This window comes from Magallana gigas, chromosome 6, assembly GCF_963853765.1.
Source record: "Magallana gigas chromosome 6, xbMagGiga1.1, whole genome shotgun sequence".
NCBI classification, from domain to species: Eukaryota; Metazoa; Mollusca; class Bivalvia; order Ostreida; family Ostreidae; genus Magallana; species Magallana gigas.
The window spans coordinates 18,474,730-18,492,180 of record NC_088858.1 but is presented as its reverse complement, the minus strand read 5'-3'; the positions used below and the strand labels follow the sequence as shown (position 1 = coordinate 18,492,180).

At 30.3% G+C, this 17,451-nt stretch overlaps 1 protein-coding gene across 3 annotated transcripts; it reads left to right on the top strand.

Annotated features, from left to right (window-relative positions):
• The first annotated feature begins 893 nt into the window (after positions 1-893).
• On the top strand, positions 894-16,049 carry LOC105339593 (uncharacterized). 3 transcript variants are annotated; one of them, XM_066087473.1, is made up of 17 exons: positions 894-1,100; positions 3,300-3,406; positions 3,536-3,610; positions 3,701-3,823; positions 3,944-4,057; positions 4,318-4,395; positions 4,519-4,655; positions 5,404-5,490; positions 6,104-6,196; positions 6,686-6,799; positions 6,933-7,140; positions 9,300-9,455; positions 13,213-13,298; positions 13,674-13,744; positions 14,264-14,361; positions 14,851-15,160; positions 15,285-16,049. In XM_066087473.1, the coding sequence occupies exons 3-17, from the start codon at positions 3,544-3,546 to the stop codon at positions 15,370-15,372; spliced, it is 1,830 nt and encodes a 609-aa protein (XP_065943545.1). In that variant the 5' UTR covers positions 894-1,100; positions 3,300-3,406; positions 3,536-3,543; the 3' UTR covers positions 15,373-16,049. The 3 variants fall into 3 exon arrangements, with proteins under 3 accessions (XP_065943545.1, XP_065943544.1, XP_065943543.1); XM_066087472.1 differs by having other exon boundaries at positions 895-1,100; positions 6,936-7,140; positions 15,279-16,049; XM_066087471.1 differs by having other exon boundaries at positions 899-1,100; positions 15,279-16,049.
• The last annotated feature ends 1,402 nt before the right edge of the window (positions 16,050-17,451 follow it).

The following is a 17,451-nucleotide window of genomic DNA, read 5'->3' as shown; positions in this document are numbered from 1 at the left end:
CATACTACATTGATCAGATATTTTGTATTTTGACTCCGAGCGGGGGTGTTAAGGAAGGATATGGCGAATTTAGCGTCTTATTCTAATTGTTATATTCAAAACCGCGAGATAACATACCTGTTTGAATAAAAAAAATTAGTATTATCCCTTTCAAATAAGTGTAAATGCAATAAAATCGGAGAGTACATCACTGCGACATTGGTGAATTATCACATGTAAGCTATAAATAGCTTACGCATATTTGTTAACATTAAAATGAGAATAAATAACACTACCCTGCGGTTTTCAGAAAACAATAAACATATCAAATGAAAGCAAAACATCTCAGTATTATCCAAACTACTGCTAGAATTTTATATTCTCCTTAATTAAGTAGTTATTCATCCGGTTCTTCAAAAAAATTTCCGAAATTTTAATCAGTTAGCATGGAAAACGGTATGTTGCATCAAAACACACACTTTGAAGTTCAATATATACGGGGTGGTGTTGTTTTAGTCAGATTTTTATATCATATAAACGACTGAGGAAAGCCTAAAAGGAAATTTACATACTGTAAACCAACATTTATTTGCGGCGACTTTATTTCGCGATTTACATCCAATAAACTGGTTCGCAACGACTAATGTTCGTGACCAAGCCTTATCCAGACCCGTATTTTGTTATAACAACCATACGGTGAAGACTGGTTCGCGGTGAGAAATATTCGCGACGACGAGGCTCTTGCGAACCTCGCGAAAATTTCTGGCACGCGAATAAAAGTTGGTTAACAGTACCTTTTAGCGAATTATTGATTAAACTTACATCTCTCCCAGTATTCCTTTGTTCCATTCTCAATAAATCGCACCAAAATACTTAGATTTTTTACATTCAGCAATGTGTTATTTACGTAATACAATCTAATTTGTGAAAAAAATCGCTCATTATCAGTTTACCATGTCCATTCTTGCTTAGGTGACCGATGTGACCCATGGGCTTCTTGATATATTTTCTTAGCAGGGGGTATTATTTTTTTAGCTTGCTCACAGTACCTCTAGTTGCGTATGAAAGCCTCCTGATTCTTAATAGATGACATATTATCCACTGAAACAACACTGGCTTAGGTATTTGTTTTTTATTTTATATAGCAAATTTGATAATAGTTAGCTGCTTTAAATAGAGTGATCAGGTGATCTGGTTGGCGGTGTGGTCCCTGGGCCTGATGTGTATGTAAAGTTCTACACTGTTCTTGGTCTATTTACGAGGGTTGTTAAAAAAGTTCGCGGACAAAGTGATTAACGGCAAAATTACTGTGTACTATATAGGATGACGTATGTTTTATTAAATTACTATCATATGAAAATAAGTATGCAAAAAATCATCTGAATTTGAAGTTGTTTTCAAAAGATACAACGATTTTTTTTTGCATCAATTAGATTTACGGAGCACCATTTCATATTACCACGACGTCTGGAGACGTCAAACAACTGAAAGGCAAATTAAATCTGTCACTCTTTTTCAAAGTAAACATCTTTTAGTTCACACACTTTTCATGCCATTAACCCATTTATAAAACGCATATCCCACCATTATTTGTCAAATTTTTGTATAATGTCTTTTTTGTCATATCGGAGATCATTTAGGTCCGAAAAACTCTGTCCACGCAGTTTCGACTTCCGATAAGCATATAAAGTGAAATTCATAGGTGCAAGATCCGGGCTGTATGAGGGGGGGGGGGGGTCGGAGTGCTGCAAGAGATCAAGATATCGGTATTTCCATTTTCAAACCTTCAATTCCAATTGTGGTTCCAATTGTAAACTTTTGTCCTATAAAAATCTAAAAACCTTTAGGTCTCCATCTGAGATTTTTCTGCGTGCTCACATAATTTAATGACGCCCCGGTGCTCCAAGGTGTCCATTTACGTTAACGTTTTTGACTCATTTTTCGAGCGCTTGTCGTCCATATTTGGCGATAAAACGGTCAGAAATTATTCAATTTAATTGAAACTTTAACAAAATGACCTTCATAACTTATTGTGATCTAATATGAAATATTGTTCATTTTTATACGCTTAAACTGTACATTTTCATAATAAGGGAAAATGCGTACAGCATATAAAACAATTAAAAACTGACATGCTCCTTGAAGCATATCTTATCAAAATAATTAATCTGTATATATTTTAAGGTGCATTTAAAATAAAAAAAATTTTTTAACATATTTGTTAGAAAATACGTCAAGATTCAATATAAAAAGTTTTGATGGTAGCATGCGAATAGTCCGCTGATAATCGAACTTGTCCGCGAATTTTTCTAACAACCCTCGTATATATAATATAATTGATTTATCGTAAATCTGAAAGTCTTTGCATGTACATCGTTTATTTTTTGCGAATCCGAGTCATAAAGCTAAATATGTAGAATTTAATTTTTACGTTTTCAATTTTTGCCAATTAATATCTGCGCTAATAGCATAAAAATCACTCAAATATCAATTGTTATACATATTGACATACACAATGCGAATGTTCGGATATATTAACGCCGCTTCTAGAAATAATTTAATTAGAAAATCTAATTGATCTCTGGGCATGATCGATGGTCGAATTTTTAAACCAACAAGTCTAACAAAGGTGTGATATTTACTTTTGACAATAAATTGACGTCCATTTTGAGATGGTGGCAACAATTTACCTTACACTTTCGACCTTTACTTTTTAAAAAAAATGTCGATTATTTTAAAGTGACAACTAAAACTTACTATATATACAAGTAATTTTTTATAATTCAATTGTTCTTCTTCATGTTAGTTTTCATTTCTATTGTAAGTATTTCAAATTAATGTAAGGTTGTTTAAAAATATACATATAAAAGTGCATTTAAACCTTCTAAAGTATAATATTGTGAAAAAAATGCTTAATCATACAAACAGGCAAACAGACATCATAGGCAAATATTTTTGTTTCATATCAATTTATACAACTTACAAAAACAAAAATCTTACAAAAATATTTAAAATTTATAAATAATTTTTATAAATTATTTAAGTTTGTAATTTTTTGTTTATTTGGTATATTTTATATTATTTTTGTATATTTGAGTCATTGAACTTTGACGTCTGATTATTTAAAATTTGACCATAGAAATGTTTACGACTGGGTGAAAATTGTTACTTGATATTAAATCTTCCGGGAGATGTACGTTCTTAAACATTGAATAAATCGGCATTTGAAAGGGGTATTTTAAAGAATGCATTTGTAGTAAAAAAAAAAGTTTATTATTTGATTTTTTATGTGCAATTATTTCTTACATTTGTCTTCCAAGCCAACGATGTTTGTTTTGTCGCACCATTTATTGGCCATTGTCCATCGGCTGACGGGTAATAGCTTTGATAGAAATTAATAATCAACTGTGGAGGAATCTTATGCTTGGTGAGCACTTCTTCAATTTTTCCCAGAAATGTTTCAGTGTTTCTAATTTGTCATGCCCCACAAGGCGATTGTTTGAAAATATATTCTATATTCTATCCTATTCTTATCTATATGTCACTTAATTTATAGAAATATAAATGGCAGACGATCTTGACAATGCACAGAGCTACTGGAGCGCTCAAGCAGCCTTCGAAGCGGAAAAAAGTAAGTAACAAGTTGTCAAATAATTGAGACTTTGAAATTAAAACCAATTTTGAAATCGAAATGCTTTTCTGTACATGTTAATGTTTACAGACCGTCAACTGCGTTATCAGCATGGAAAAGGTCCTTGTAATGTTTTCATATTAGATACATCTTTGAGTCTGGGAATAGAAGGATTTATACAGATGAGAAAAACGTTTTCTACCATAATTGATGGTAATTTCAAATTTCTTTATAAAGATGATAAAAAAAAATCCAATGAAATTTTTATTGTCATTATCTGTGTCATTTAATTTTAAAAAGGATAGAACAGTATTATTTTACTCTCAAATTCAGAGTTTGCAAAGCATTCAGACGTTGATGAGAACGTCGCAGTTATTGTCTGTGGACTACAAACGAAGGTTCATCGGTATTATTCCAACAATTATGATGATATAAAACATTCTCTAGGTCTGTTTTGTTCTTTTCATAAAGTTTTATTACATATGTTACTTGTAAATGCAGTTTTTATCATTTGCCAATACGTGACGAAAGGTTATATTTTTTAAAAATTGAAATGCAATGTATCTTCATTTTAACTTTAGGAAAATAAAAATATCGTAGAAAACGTAATCAAATTTAAGTACCATTATGTAAAAATGGAAAATTATGTAATAAAGTTCAGTTCTTAAAAAAAGATCAACATTTTTAACGTCAAAGTTAATGTTTAGATGACGTTGAGTTTGGTGGGCCGTCTCCTCTTACAGCGGCATTTTTCCTTTCAATTGGATGTGTTAAAGATGGTGCCGGTATTTGAAATTTAAAAAAAATTGCTGAAAAACATTGCAAAATTCTATGACTAGTAATATTTATGACAAAATAAGTTTTAAAGTGTGTATCTATAATGTTCATCAAGTTTTGTTTTAAATCAGGTCATACATATAAAATGGGGGCTTATGAGGTTTATCCAAGAATAATTCTTATTTCGGATGGAAGACCAACTGACTTTACGAATTTTATTGAATCGGACCGTTACGGTGAAGAGTCTCCCCACAATAACACTGAACGAGTAACATTTATATTTATTTTAGTAAAACTTCGCTTTTAAACTAATGTGAGCTCTTTCAATCAGTAAAAACATATTTTTCTTTAAATCATAAAAAATTAAACTTTAATATAACGTGTTTCATATATATATATATATATATATATATATATATATATATATATATATATATATATATATATATATATATATATATATATATATATATATATATACATATATATATATATATATAAATAATCCAAAAAGAGTGAAAGATGATATCACACAGTATAAATAATCAAAAAAAGAAAAAGAAAATGAACAGTTCCAAAGTTTCTGTTCACTAGCGCTTTCTGGATTTACATCCTTCTTCAGTTGAACGTACATCAGATAACTGATATATATATATATATATATATATATATATATATATATATATATATATATATATATATATATATATATATATATATATAAATATATATATATATACTTTTTACTCTTTTTTTAACATAAAAAAAAATCAAAATAAATTTGAAGTTATGTTTTGATAGAAATGTAGACTTTTTTCACTAAATATCTGTACGATTTAGCTAGTTCGGTAGACAATACTTATGTTAAAACAATGACATCGTACTATATTCTATATACAGTCATCTGACAATTTTGATGATTTGAAATCATTTCCTATCATGTTATATAAACAGATAGAAACGAAGTCACAATAGAATTTAATTTCATGTTCTAAAGTATTACATTTTTTCGACAGGACATAAATTTTTTAATGCAGTTGACGAGAAAAATCGGCAGAACACATCCAATATTTTGCATTCCTGTGGGAAGAGACCCTGATATTGTACCGTATTTTTCGTGCATGTTTTTTTTTTTAAATTCTATCAGTATCATATGTGTTCAATGTAAAATGAAGGGATATTAAACAATTTTGAATCATTTTAAATTAGTTAAATAAGAATTGGTTGATAACAATGCAAGTGAGATAAACCCAACTTACGTGACTGATAATATATAAAAAGGTCGGTCAATATCCACTTGAAAGTTTTTGAAAGCGTCATCGTCCCTTAATGAAAAGAATAAATATTTTAATTTTGACAAATATTTGCGGTAAATGACCCATCTTACTTCAATTTCTGGTAACAAGAAAAAGTTTCGCATATATCTTCCAAGAGATTTGTATGAATATCAAATTACTACAATATCTTAATGAGACAGGCGTTGCCCATATAAATGTACTTCCGTGTAAATTAAAGGTGCAATTAATTGGACAATCAAAATTTTAAACATTCTTTTGATGGAAGATCTTTATTTGATGACACCTTAAAATGATAGCATCTTTAAGAACAGTGAACCATACATTTATATTAATCAGGTACAACATGTAGTCATTATATACTGAGTACCCTAAATAATATAAATGATTTTTAGAAAGTGAGTTAAATCTTTTATTTTAGACAACATTAGAAACTATAAGTGCCGAGTCACGAGGAGGAAAGATAGTTCATTCAGATGATGCTGCACAATTCGCCAAATACTCACAAAATATAGTAAGACGATTAATTTTTTCAAACCTAATTTTGCTTTTATTGAGGTTTCTTTCATTTAGCAAAGATAAACATAATCGTTCAAAACGTAAAGTCTTTTGAACATCCTTAACCTAAAGATTGTTGGCTTTAAAAAGGTTTAATGGCCCTTGTATGTATGAATTATTGAATTTCACAATATAACTCTATGTGCATGATGATAAGTGTCTGGTTTTTTTTAACTAAGTTCAAATATTTAATTTTCACTTGATCACAGACTGTCCATTGAGTCTCATTTCTTCAAATGCTTCTGTTACTTTTTTACCGTTTGTTTTAAAAGCATTACAGAGACAAGGATTTAACTTCACTTATGGCAAACTTATGCTTCTATATCTACTGACAAAAAGCAGTTGTGTTCTAATAACCTTCATTTGTCAAGGCCATTGAAGCAATTGCCTTTTCATCATATTTATTGAGCTTTTTAAACTTTTTTGTTACATATTTATAACACAGAGAACGGCGTCGATGTTGTCTTTTACTGTGGAGAATGATGGTGATGACAAAGAAAGAATCATGATGTCCCTTGTGTGTACGTTTCCCGACAGAGTGTTTACAGAAAAAGATCAGGTATGTTCGTTGAATTAAAAGCTTCAAACCATTATTTTTAGATACTTTCCCCGAAAAAACAATTTTAAACATGTTTCATCAAGTCTAGATATATGAAATTTTATTAAAACGGGAATCAGTTGTTTACATTTAGAAGGACATACTTGAGTTATGTTCAAGAAAATCATCATTTTTGCCACCTGATGAGAAAGACGAGGTCGGAATTGATACGGATTATGCCTTTAAGGAAAAAAACCCTCATATGCCTCCATTGGGTTCAAGGGTAAAACGAGGACGAGACTGGCGTTATGAGAATCAGGATGACTATGGTCCTGGTACCGTTATTGGTCACTCTAAAAGGGGTAAATTTTGTTTGTACATATCAGTATCTTTATTACACATTCAATCATTGGTTATAGTTTTTATTTGTTAAACGTTACTGCATGGGTCTGTTTCTCAAAAGACTGGCACGTTTCTCAAAAAAGCGAGCTTTCATTATGGGCTAAATAATGGCATCAAGTTTCAATACAATATGAAGGATGTATAAGTAAATACTAGATCTTGTATTTAAACATTTGCCCGCTCATGTTAGGCATGATATCTGTATACAAAAAAAAATACAGAGGGACCAGGAAAATCTTCACGATTGCTTAGTTTACAGTATATATAACAAACACATATCAGAAGATTTACATAAAATGATTTTGGGAAATCTTTAAATTAAGTAAAATTAAATGAAATGATAATATAAATCAGTAAGGTCAATGTACATTGTAGTATAATATCAATTTAAAGAAAAATAATGTAATTATTGGATACTGCATCAAAAGTCTTTTTATTGCTTTTAGGAGGAAAATTTTTAAAGGGTTTCTTCTGTGTATGTAAAAATTTGAAACTCTTTATAGAGCCTATTATTTTTGTTTTACGCCAGTGGCGCCTTTCTTAAGAGCTCACTATGGCTTGAATATTGGGCAAAAATTTTGTTTCCCTTTTTTGTCCACAAGATTTCTCAGAGATGGGTCGATAGATTTTCTTGAAATTTGCAGGAGTGATAGATAAAAATTATATCTTCAGGAATTTATTTCATTTTTTCCAAGGTTGACTTCGTTTCCTCCGTTTCCTGTCCCGCAGCATAAAGCTTGTAACATTGAGATCTCAAAAAATGATAAGGACTTGAGCATTCACACTTTGTAGGATTATAGACATATACTTGTAGATGTCTTTAAACTAATTTGTTTTGTTCGTCACCGGAAGCACTTATATATATATATATATATTTTTTTTTTGCATTTAATTTATTTTGTATAGAATTCAAGTTTAAGTATTAATCCTTAAATATGTCATCTATCCGATGTAAAATAAACAAAACAATTTTCAAATATCTCTGATAGCCTTTTTTAGATAAATGTTTTACCCACAAAATCTCTTAAAGTCAAGCAATTAATACACGAAACTTAGATAGATGATAGACGTTTGATAGAAAATGTGTTAAACCGTTTTCATTTTGTCAACTGTCACTTCCGGTCCTCACCGGAAGAGTTCAAACAAATCAAGCTGTTTGAAAGCTTAACTGTTTTTCATTCACAATTTTAATAAAATTGATAAACAATAAAGTACAGTTGTCTAATGTTCAAGAAATACTAACTTTAATTTTCACTGAGCATTTCCGTTTGTCCATTTCCTGTCATGAGGCAAATAACAATGACTCCACTAGATCTCAAAAACGGTGACGACTTGAACAACCAAACTTTGTTAAATAATAGCCCTAAGTATGTATCTGTGCTTACATTAATTTGTTTGATTCGTCGTCACTTCTGGTAGCCACCGGAAGCATTTAAAAAAGTTGTTTGCCTTATTTTATTTATTTTACATGGAATGAATATATCAGTTCACGATTTTGTAATGTTAAATAAGCAAACATTCTACTTCTGGTGAGTTATATCAAATATCCAAAACCCCATCCTTTTACAAATTTGATACCCGCGAGGTTTTAGTCACTGTAAGTGATTGAGACGTGAAACTTTTATGAATGGTAGACAATTGATTGAAAATATGTTTAACAGGTTTTATTTTGTCAACTGTCACTTCCAGTACTCACCGGATTGGTTCAAACAATTCATGTTTTTAACAAATTTAACAAATTTTCCTGGGTGTTCATCAAGCATGATAAACAGTGATGTACACTAGGCAAATGTACAAAAACTACTAGCTTTTATTTTCATTAATCACTTTCGTTCTTACGTTTCCGGTCTTGAGACAAATACCTATTTTCACCAGGATGTCGGATTTTGCAGAGAGTATCGATATTTCATCGTAACACTTAAAACAAAATCGGACGGAAGACCTACTCGTTACTCGTAACGAGATCTAGTTACGATTACATTTGTTATTAAATGCAATGTAGACTTTATGTTTAAAAATTTTCCACGAGACAAACATCATCCTTTATTTCTAAACATGTGTGAAATGTTTATTTCGATGCTACATTGTAAATATATCAGTCGTTTTTCAAATTCTATAGAGGAGTGGCTGATTGTAGAATGGGATACTGGATCAAGGCGGTCTTATAGATTTGGAACTACGGGTACACCATCGGATAAATACGATGTAGAGCTATGCTGTGAACCACGTGTTTTGTTCAATGAATTGATTGCTACAGGCTGCCTTGTCACCAGGGGTAAAAATTTTCATACATGATTCGATCAAAGATTTTTTTCTTTACATGAAATAGAAATCTTAAAATGTTTTGAAAATGTCTCTAAAATGTACATGCTTAAAGGGACATGGTCACGATTTTGGTCAAATTCTATTTTTTCTGTTTTCATTATTTTCAATGATTAAGGAAAGCATTTCTACTGATCAAATGAAATTTAAGGGTCAGTTATAAAGTTATAAGCAAGATACAGGGCTCACAATTCTATGTCATGTAAACAAGGCTCGTGTCCTGTTGTTGTTTACATAGGTTCAATATACCAGTAAAAAATCTTTTTCAAGCTGATTTGTCTATCTTCTTATTCATTTTAAGCATAAATAAACAGTTCCTTACGTTTAAAACATTCATTAGGTCTAAAGTTGGAATTTTCACTTCAACATTCAAAATGTAAACAAAAGCGTTGTTTACATAGCAAAGAATTGCAAGCTCTGTAACTTGCTTATAACTCAACGAATGACACTATAATTGACTATTGGAAATGCATTACTGAAGCATTGTAAACATTAAAATCGGAAAAATAATTTTTGACTAAAATCGTGACCACGCCCCTTTAAGGAATCTCGCTGGTTTACTGCTAATCAGATACCTTTACCAAAACGACTTTCAGCTACATTTATTTTGAGTTTAAGCTCTAAATTTCTTTTTATTCCCTTTGGTCTGTGCGCTTATTTTGAGATGCCGTTTCAATAATGTCGATTAAAACAAGGACGCCAGTAATTTGATCAAACTTTTAGTTAACATGCAAATGTATGTCGCTTAACTAATTTTAAATTCTTGCTGATAATCTTAAAAGGACATGATCATGATACAAGACAAATTCTATTTTCTGTTTTTGTTATTTACAATGCTTTAGAAATGCATTTCTAATGATCAAAAAAAAAATTGAGAGTCATTCATTGAATTATAAGCAAGATACAGGGCTCGTAATTCTTCGTCATGTAAAGAAGGCTCGTGTCTCATTTTTTTTACTTAGGTTCAATACACCGGCAAAAATCTTTTTCAAGCTGATTTGTCTATCTTCTTATACATTTTAAGCATAGATAAACAGTTCTTAACATTTAAAACAACCATTTTAGGTCTGAAACTGGATTTTTTACTCTAATATTCAAAATGAAAACAAAAGCTTTTTTTTTTGACATGGCAAGCAATTGTAAGCTCTGTAACTCGCTTATAACTCAATGAATGATACTCAAATTTTGGTTGCCTATTTAAAATGTTTTATTTCTAATTAAGCATTGAAACAAATAGGACTAATTCCATTCTACTGCACACAAGACCTGATATGAAATTTAAAATTCCATTTAAATATACTAGTAATTCATGTGGAGGTCGATGTCGCTTCTTTGCAACATAACAAATCATCAGTCATTATTTAACGTCGTTAAACTGCATGATCGCGACGTCATTTGTATCTCACATGAGAGGGAATTGATGTACGCATAGTTCAACAGGACGATAAAAGATATTAAAAAATTACATCAATTAAACATTTTACTTGCAAAAATGTCGAACTGTTTTTGACATTATCATAAGCAATGTCATGTCATTTCACTTCTAAGATCATAACTTAAGGTAGTCCTATACTCGGCACTAAATGGGCTCAATCATTAAAAGCTTAGCCTTAAATGATAAATATACATTCTAGCACTACATATACAAAAGAAAATATGTATGTTTACATGCTAGTTTGTTTGTTATCACCTCTCAGACAGGTGTACCCCCTTGCGAAAATTATTGACAATTATGAAATTTGCCAGACGTCCGTTTTCCTAAAAATAATTACCAATTTTGGGAAAATTAGAACTGAACATACAAAATAGGGTATAAATATTTATTTAAGCCATATCTCATCAATAATTTTGCGCAAATATTTGTAAGTAAGTACGCTTTATGGACCTGATGTATCAAAATAGAATACAAAAAATGCAATGCTAGTATCGCGTTTGGTAATTTTTTTACTATTTTATGGACTCAAACTTAAATTCATGGTGTTTATTCTATAGATTGACATCTTAGAAAAAATATTTGGTAAAATAAATTATATGTTGACGGATTACTTTTCACGCTATAAGCTCTAAACCAAGTGGACCCTGACGAAAAAAATCCGTAAAAATCACATTTTGCTACCGTTTTCTGCCTAGATCTGTCAACAATGTTAGATATCATTTAAACATCAATTAATTGACGATTGATTAAATTCGAAATAGCTTCTGTCTCTAAATTTAAACCGGTTTTAGTAAAAGAAAAAGAAAAATTCGGGGGGGGGGGGGATCAAAACAAAGAAGATATAAGCATACCTGAGATCCTGGTTAATCAGAAACTTCGTTTTTCATTTTACTTTAACAGAATCGAGTTTCTCAACATTAATCATTTCTATCTCTCATAGAATACATATATTACCGTTCTAATTGCTTATTATTGCCATTGTTTACAACAGCGATGTAGATCAAAATCAATACCGGGTATCATAAACGCTTTGTAAAAGTCGAACCAATATTGTAAAATCCGTATTATGACGTTGTGCGATACTCGGACTACTTTAATTGATCCTTAAAGTTTCAAACGCAACAAAAAGTTGAATCAAATTATATTTTACGTTTATGATTTGTGAAATTAAATAATTCTACATACAACATAAAGTTGCCATTACTTTATGGTACCAGATGTTTAATTGACAAAAAAGGACGCTTGATAAGGTATAGGTATGAGTATTTAGTTTCCAAAAATATAATTTTATAATATGAATAATGAATGCAAGTTAGAGATAACCCATTCATATACTTGAAATAATTGAAACTTTAAAGAATATGTAATATATAAGCCAAGTATTCTCGGCCGAATGTAAAACGATTTGATAGTTGGAGTTCGTCACGCTCAAATGGATATGACTCTAGTTCGATGCACAGCTGATTGTAAAGATACTTGGAAAACCATCAAGATGACGTCCGGCTAGTTTAATTTGCAGATTGACTATGAAGAATCAGTTTCATTGTTTTTTAAGTGCAATTCATATCAAATTCATTGTCTCAAAAACACTTGGCTGCGAACAATCATGCACGAGTTGTCCCTCCTACATTAAAATTAAAAGCATTTATCACAATATGGTGATAAATGCAAATAAAGATAAGGCCTAGAGCATATGATGTGCCTTTATAAAGATCCTATATTTTATTTTTCAGATAAGGGAACAACTTTGAAATTTGTCACTGATCTATTTTAAATGAAATTGAAAACACAATTTTGCATCGTGTTTACAGAAACATAAAGCATACACCTTCTTCTTTGGCATTTTTATATCCTCTGAACAAATAGTCAATTATGGCTTTTACAAAATATTTACCTTTTGTTTTGTATCGGCAAATGCCAAACTATGCACAAGAAATTCATGATACAGAATTAACATGGAAAACAATGTTTTTACTAAAAACAATCTAATTTACAAATGCACTCTTTATCACACTTTCAAACAACTTGCTAACAGTTTATCAAGATCAATATTTTTCTCAAACAAAGTGTATGGGGATAGGCAGAGGCATACGCCTACATAATTAATGGCTAGGAACATTGTTGGAGTGTGACAAAAAGATGTATTAAACAGTCTTTAGCTTGCTGTGCCTTACCCCCACCCCCACATCAATTTTTTTTTTATTTTGAGCAGCGTATGTTTTTTCGTCACAAAAATAGACTTACAAATCTGTTATTGATCAATTATGTTATCTAGGGAAAGACTGGATTTGGGGAAATCAGGATGAAGGTGCAGGAAATATTGGTTCAGTTTTGGTATTTCAAAGCTCTGGAGCAGTACTTGTACGTAATATGATACAGATAATGTTAAAAAAATATGAAATAAGAATTACAAATATGGCCTAATATTAATTTTATATATGATATAGTACATTTACATGTACCAAGGTCTCACTTAATTTTCTTGATAATTTTCTCACTGTACTCAAAATTTATGATACAATAAAATTTGAAAACATATTTTTGAGCGCTTTATCTTTAAGCATATACACATCTAATACCTGATGACATGTTCTTGGCTGTTGCATTGATTTTAAAATGATATGAGTTAACAGTCACCAAATTGGAGGTTTTTGTATTTTGTTTTAAAATTTCAACGAAGCTCACAACTATGGCTAATAATTGCATGTTCATTACTGCAATTTTTTTTCATTGTAGGTGCGATGGCCGCATGGATTGATAAAGGAATACAGATTTGGACGTGATGGATGCTTTGACCTTGAAATTATGTATATATTTCTGTAAAATATTACCCCTTCCCCTAAATATTACCCCTAATGCTAAAAAGTATCAAGCGTTAACTATCATGTTTTACATATTTAAATATAGATTAGCGTCGTTAACTATAATAGACAACTAATACCTAGTTTATCGACTGTTAAGCTTTACTAAGCTCATTTTTGTCAATTTGGTGTATTTTTGGTATCTATGTTTTTCACAAAATACACATCAATAAGCCTAATAGAAACGATTTTTCCAGGATAAAAACGAAATACATTATATTAAAACATGTTATTTTCTTATTTCTTCAATTTTAATTATAAATGATTTTGTTTTAAAATCGCACACTGCATCTTAAACGTCGGATTTTTATGAGTTTATTCATCCTGTTATAAAGACCATAGTCCAATTTTCAAAGTAATTTATAATTATGTATGGGTGATTATATTTTTATAACTTTTATCCTTTCGGTAGGTTGCTAAGTTGTTGTCACTGAGATGTTCTGTTTATTTTATTTTTTTTGGCAGTGACCCATTCTCGCCGAAGGCTATGAAACATCTCAAAGATCAAATGCGGAAAGCTGTATCTAATCACATTAGAGAGGCTCGATCGGATGCCACAGAGGGTAAGATGTTCAGTAAAAATTTCATTTGTTTGTGTTTGGTTCGATTAAACATAAAGTATATCGATTTTAATTTTAATTTAAGGTTTAAAACTATAAACGCATTTCAAAGAGTTTACCTGCTATAATCAGTATTATACTTTACACATATTGAGGTCTGCATTCGATCTAAAAATATTTTGAAATTTAATAATTATGCGATTTGTTTTTGTTTCATTTTTATTAAAAAGGCATCGTTTAATTCTCTGGGTCCACTTCGTAATTTTTTTCAGTCCATAACGGTTATGTGTTAGTCTTTGCAATTTTCGAAATGCGGCTTGGTTTGTTTGTTTTTTGGGGGGGTTGTGGGGTTTTTTTTATGAAATAGAATATTATTGTATATCTTGCAAATTATTAGTTGAATTTAATCCCAAGGATGTCTTCCATTTAACAGACATAAAACATTATATTGATATGCAATGTAAAGTTGACTCATTTTTTGTACGGGAATAGATTTTGGAAAACCATCAAGTCTCTCCACTAAACCGCGTGTGGAATGTGAGAAAACGCCAAACGTTGACTTGTTAGATAGCCCAATTCTTCCTGTTATAAAAGGAAAATACTTCAAGAATAATAAAGCCTTGCACAAATCAGCTGATATTGAAATAGATGGCCCAATATTTACACCTGCAATAAAACAGTGGTGGTGGAAAGACGGTGAAGGAAAATGGCTTCCATTTCCAAAAGAGGAAAATAAAAGGATAAACAAATGTTACGAACGTTATCCCAAGTCAACTGTTGTTGTCTCAATCCAAAACCAGTCGTAAGTCTTAAATGTTAATTGATTTCTAAACTTTAAAATTCATTAAAGCAAAATAATGCTTATGTTAACGTTACTTGTTGTTATAATACGCAAGGTATTTATCATGTTTAACATTTAGTTACAGGGTTGTGATGGCAAAAAACTTAGTGATAAATCTGACGACAAAAAATGTTTTCCAGATAAAACTCCTAAAACACGGGTCAAGTCCGTGAACAAAAGCCAACAACAAATTCAACAGTATTAAATCCAAGAAGCGTGGTTTGAGAGAAATTTGAAATAAGTGTTATACTTGCTTTTTTATTGATTTGTTCGCCTTTTATTTGCTTAACAATCTTCATCAGTAGATGAGATTAAAAGAGACTTATTACAAATTAGTTTTTAGACTTAACACTCATGTGATCTAGAGCAAAAACTTTTATCTAATATGTGGTCACACTAAAGCCAGATATTGTAAAATCAAACTATTTATACATAAGTAGTTTTTAAAAAGATATTTTTTCTGCTTGATATAAGGTATGGATTATTTATAAATTACCAATTATCAATTACTGTCACATGGCACAAATAATCGATTTAAGATTATTCCTGTATGTACGACCCTTAAATTTCCGGAAGCTCATAATCACATTATTAAGGTATGTGAAAGGAATTTTTTGTACTTCACCGGTCACAATAAACGTTAATTCTTATATCCTAATGATACAATGGGTAAATCTGAAGTTATTCACACATTTGTTCTCAGCTGTACTTTCTCTTTAATGAAAATATGAAGGAAATGAAACATTTTACTTTCGTTACATTTGATATTGTTTAAACATTAATTTTGACTCCTTTATTTTATTGAATATTGTTTAAAGAAGTGGTAAAAAAAAATAAAGGTTTAAACATATTGTGGTCCGCTTTCAACAAATGAATATACTATAGCATTGCAATTTTTAAAACACACACACACACACACTAATCGCTAAAGTTTTTTTTTCATTTCATTAAATATCATTTTTTCCTCTTTAGGTCCATTTTGTTGTATTCTAAATCATTTCTAATAATTTGTGCTTCTTTGATCCATTAAATGTATTTACTATATTTTTTTTTCATTTTTTTAGATTAGCATATTTTGATCATGAATACGCTGTAAATTATTTAATATCAATTCAATGTAAGAATCAATGATTTACTTAAGGGTCTGGCCACGGATAGTCACCAATTTTATTTATATTTTATACATAGACACACCTAGGTGTAAAACGCAAAAATACATTAAAAATTGCTTGGGGTAACCTTTGCCATGGCAACCGAGGCTAAAGATGGAAAAATAGCAAAACTTTCCTACTTTGAAGGCATATTAAAAGGTTTTGTCCAATAATATAAAAAAGCCATAAACATGACAAAACAAATATGTATCAAAACAGAAAGCAACCTTTCTCCTGTTGTCAATTCAAATTTTTATGAAGAAATTAATTAAGAAACGAATATTCTCAAATGTTACCATGGAAATCGTTAAAAAAAATGTTGAAATCGGAATTTTACGTATTGTAATAAGCCGAAATAGGACACAAGTAAATTTTTACAGCCTTTCAATGTCTGTTCAATGAATATTTTATATACGAAAATTGACACCCGTTGCTATGGTTACAAGAAATGGGAACAACTGAAAAATTAAAGATGATTTTAATCAGCTGAAACTCCAGATTTTTTAAATTTTTAGCATTTGTTTTCGTTGAAATGTGTACATATATGCCTTTATTCTTATCATATACCACAAAAGGCTTTGTTATGCAAAAAAGTACCAATTCTATGGAAATTTAGCTTGACATGCAAAAAGTACCGTTGCTATGGAAGTTTAACTTGACATGTGAAAAATAACCATTTTAAAATTGTTCACCTCATTACCATGGCATCGGGTCTCAGTTTAAAATATGCGTTTCTCGATAAAAAGTTTTGTAAAATTACAAATTTTCCAATAATATATTCAACCCTGGGAACCATAACTTGTGCATATCACTTACAAAATCATCTCAAATTAGCATTGGGTTGCCATTTTTACATCTTTACTCTTTCTCTTACCATGGCAACAGAACCACATAACAAATAATCCATGGTGTTAGGCGCGCGGCCACCGAATTTTGATTCTTACATAGAATTGATATTTAACTGTTCAACTTTACATTTTATTATTTATCGAACATATTATCGATTTATGAAATTGAATAATTTCTTTACGTAAATAGGTTTCGAAAACACGTAAAGTTTCTAAAGAAAAAAACATGGGTAAAATGTGAGAAAACATCAAA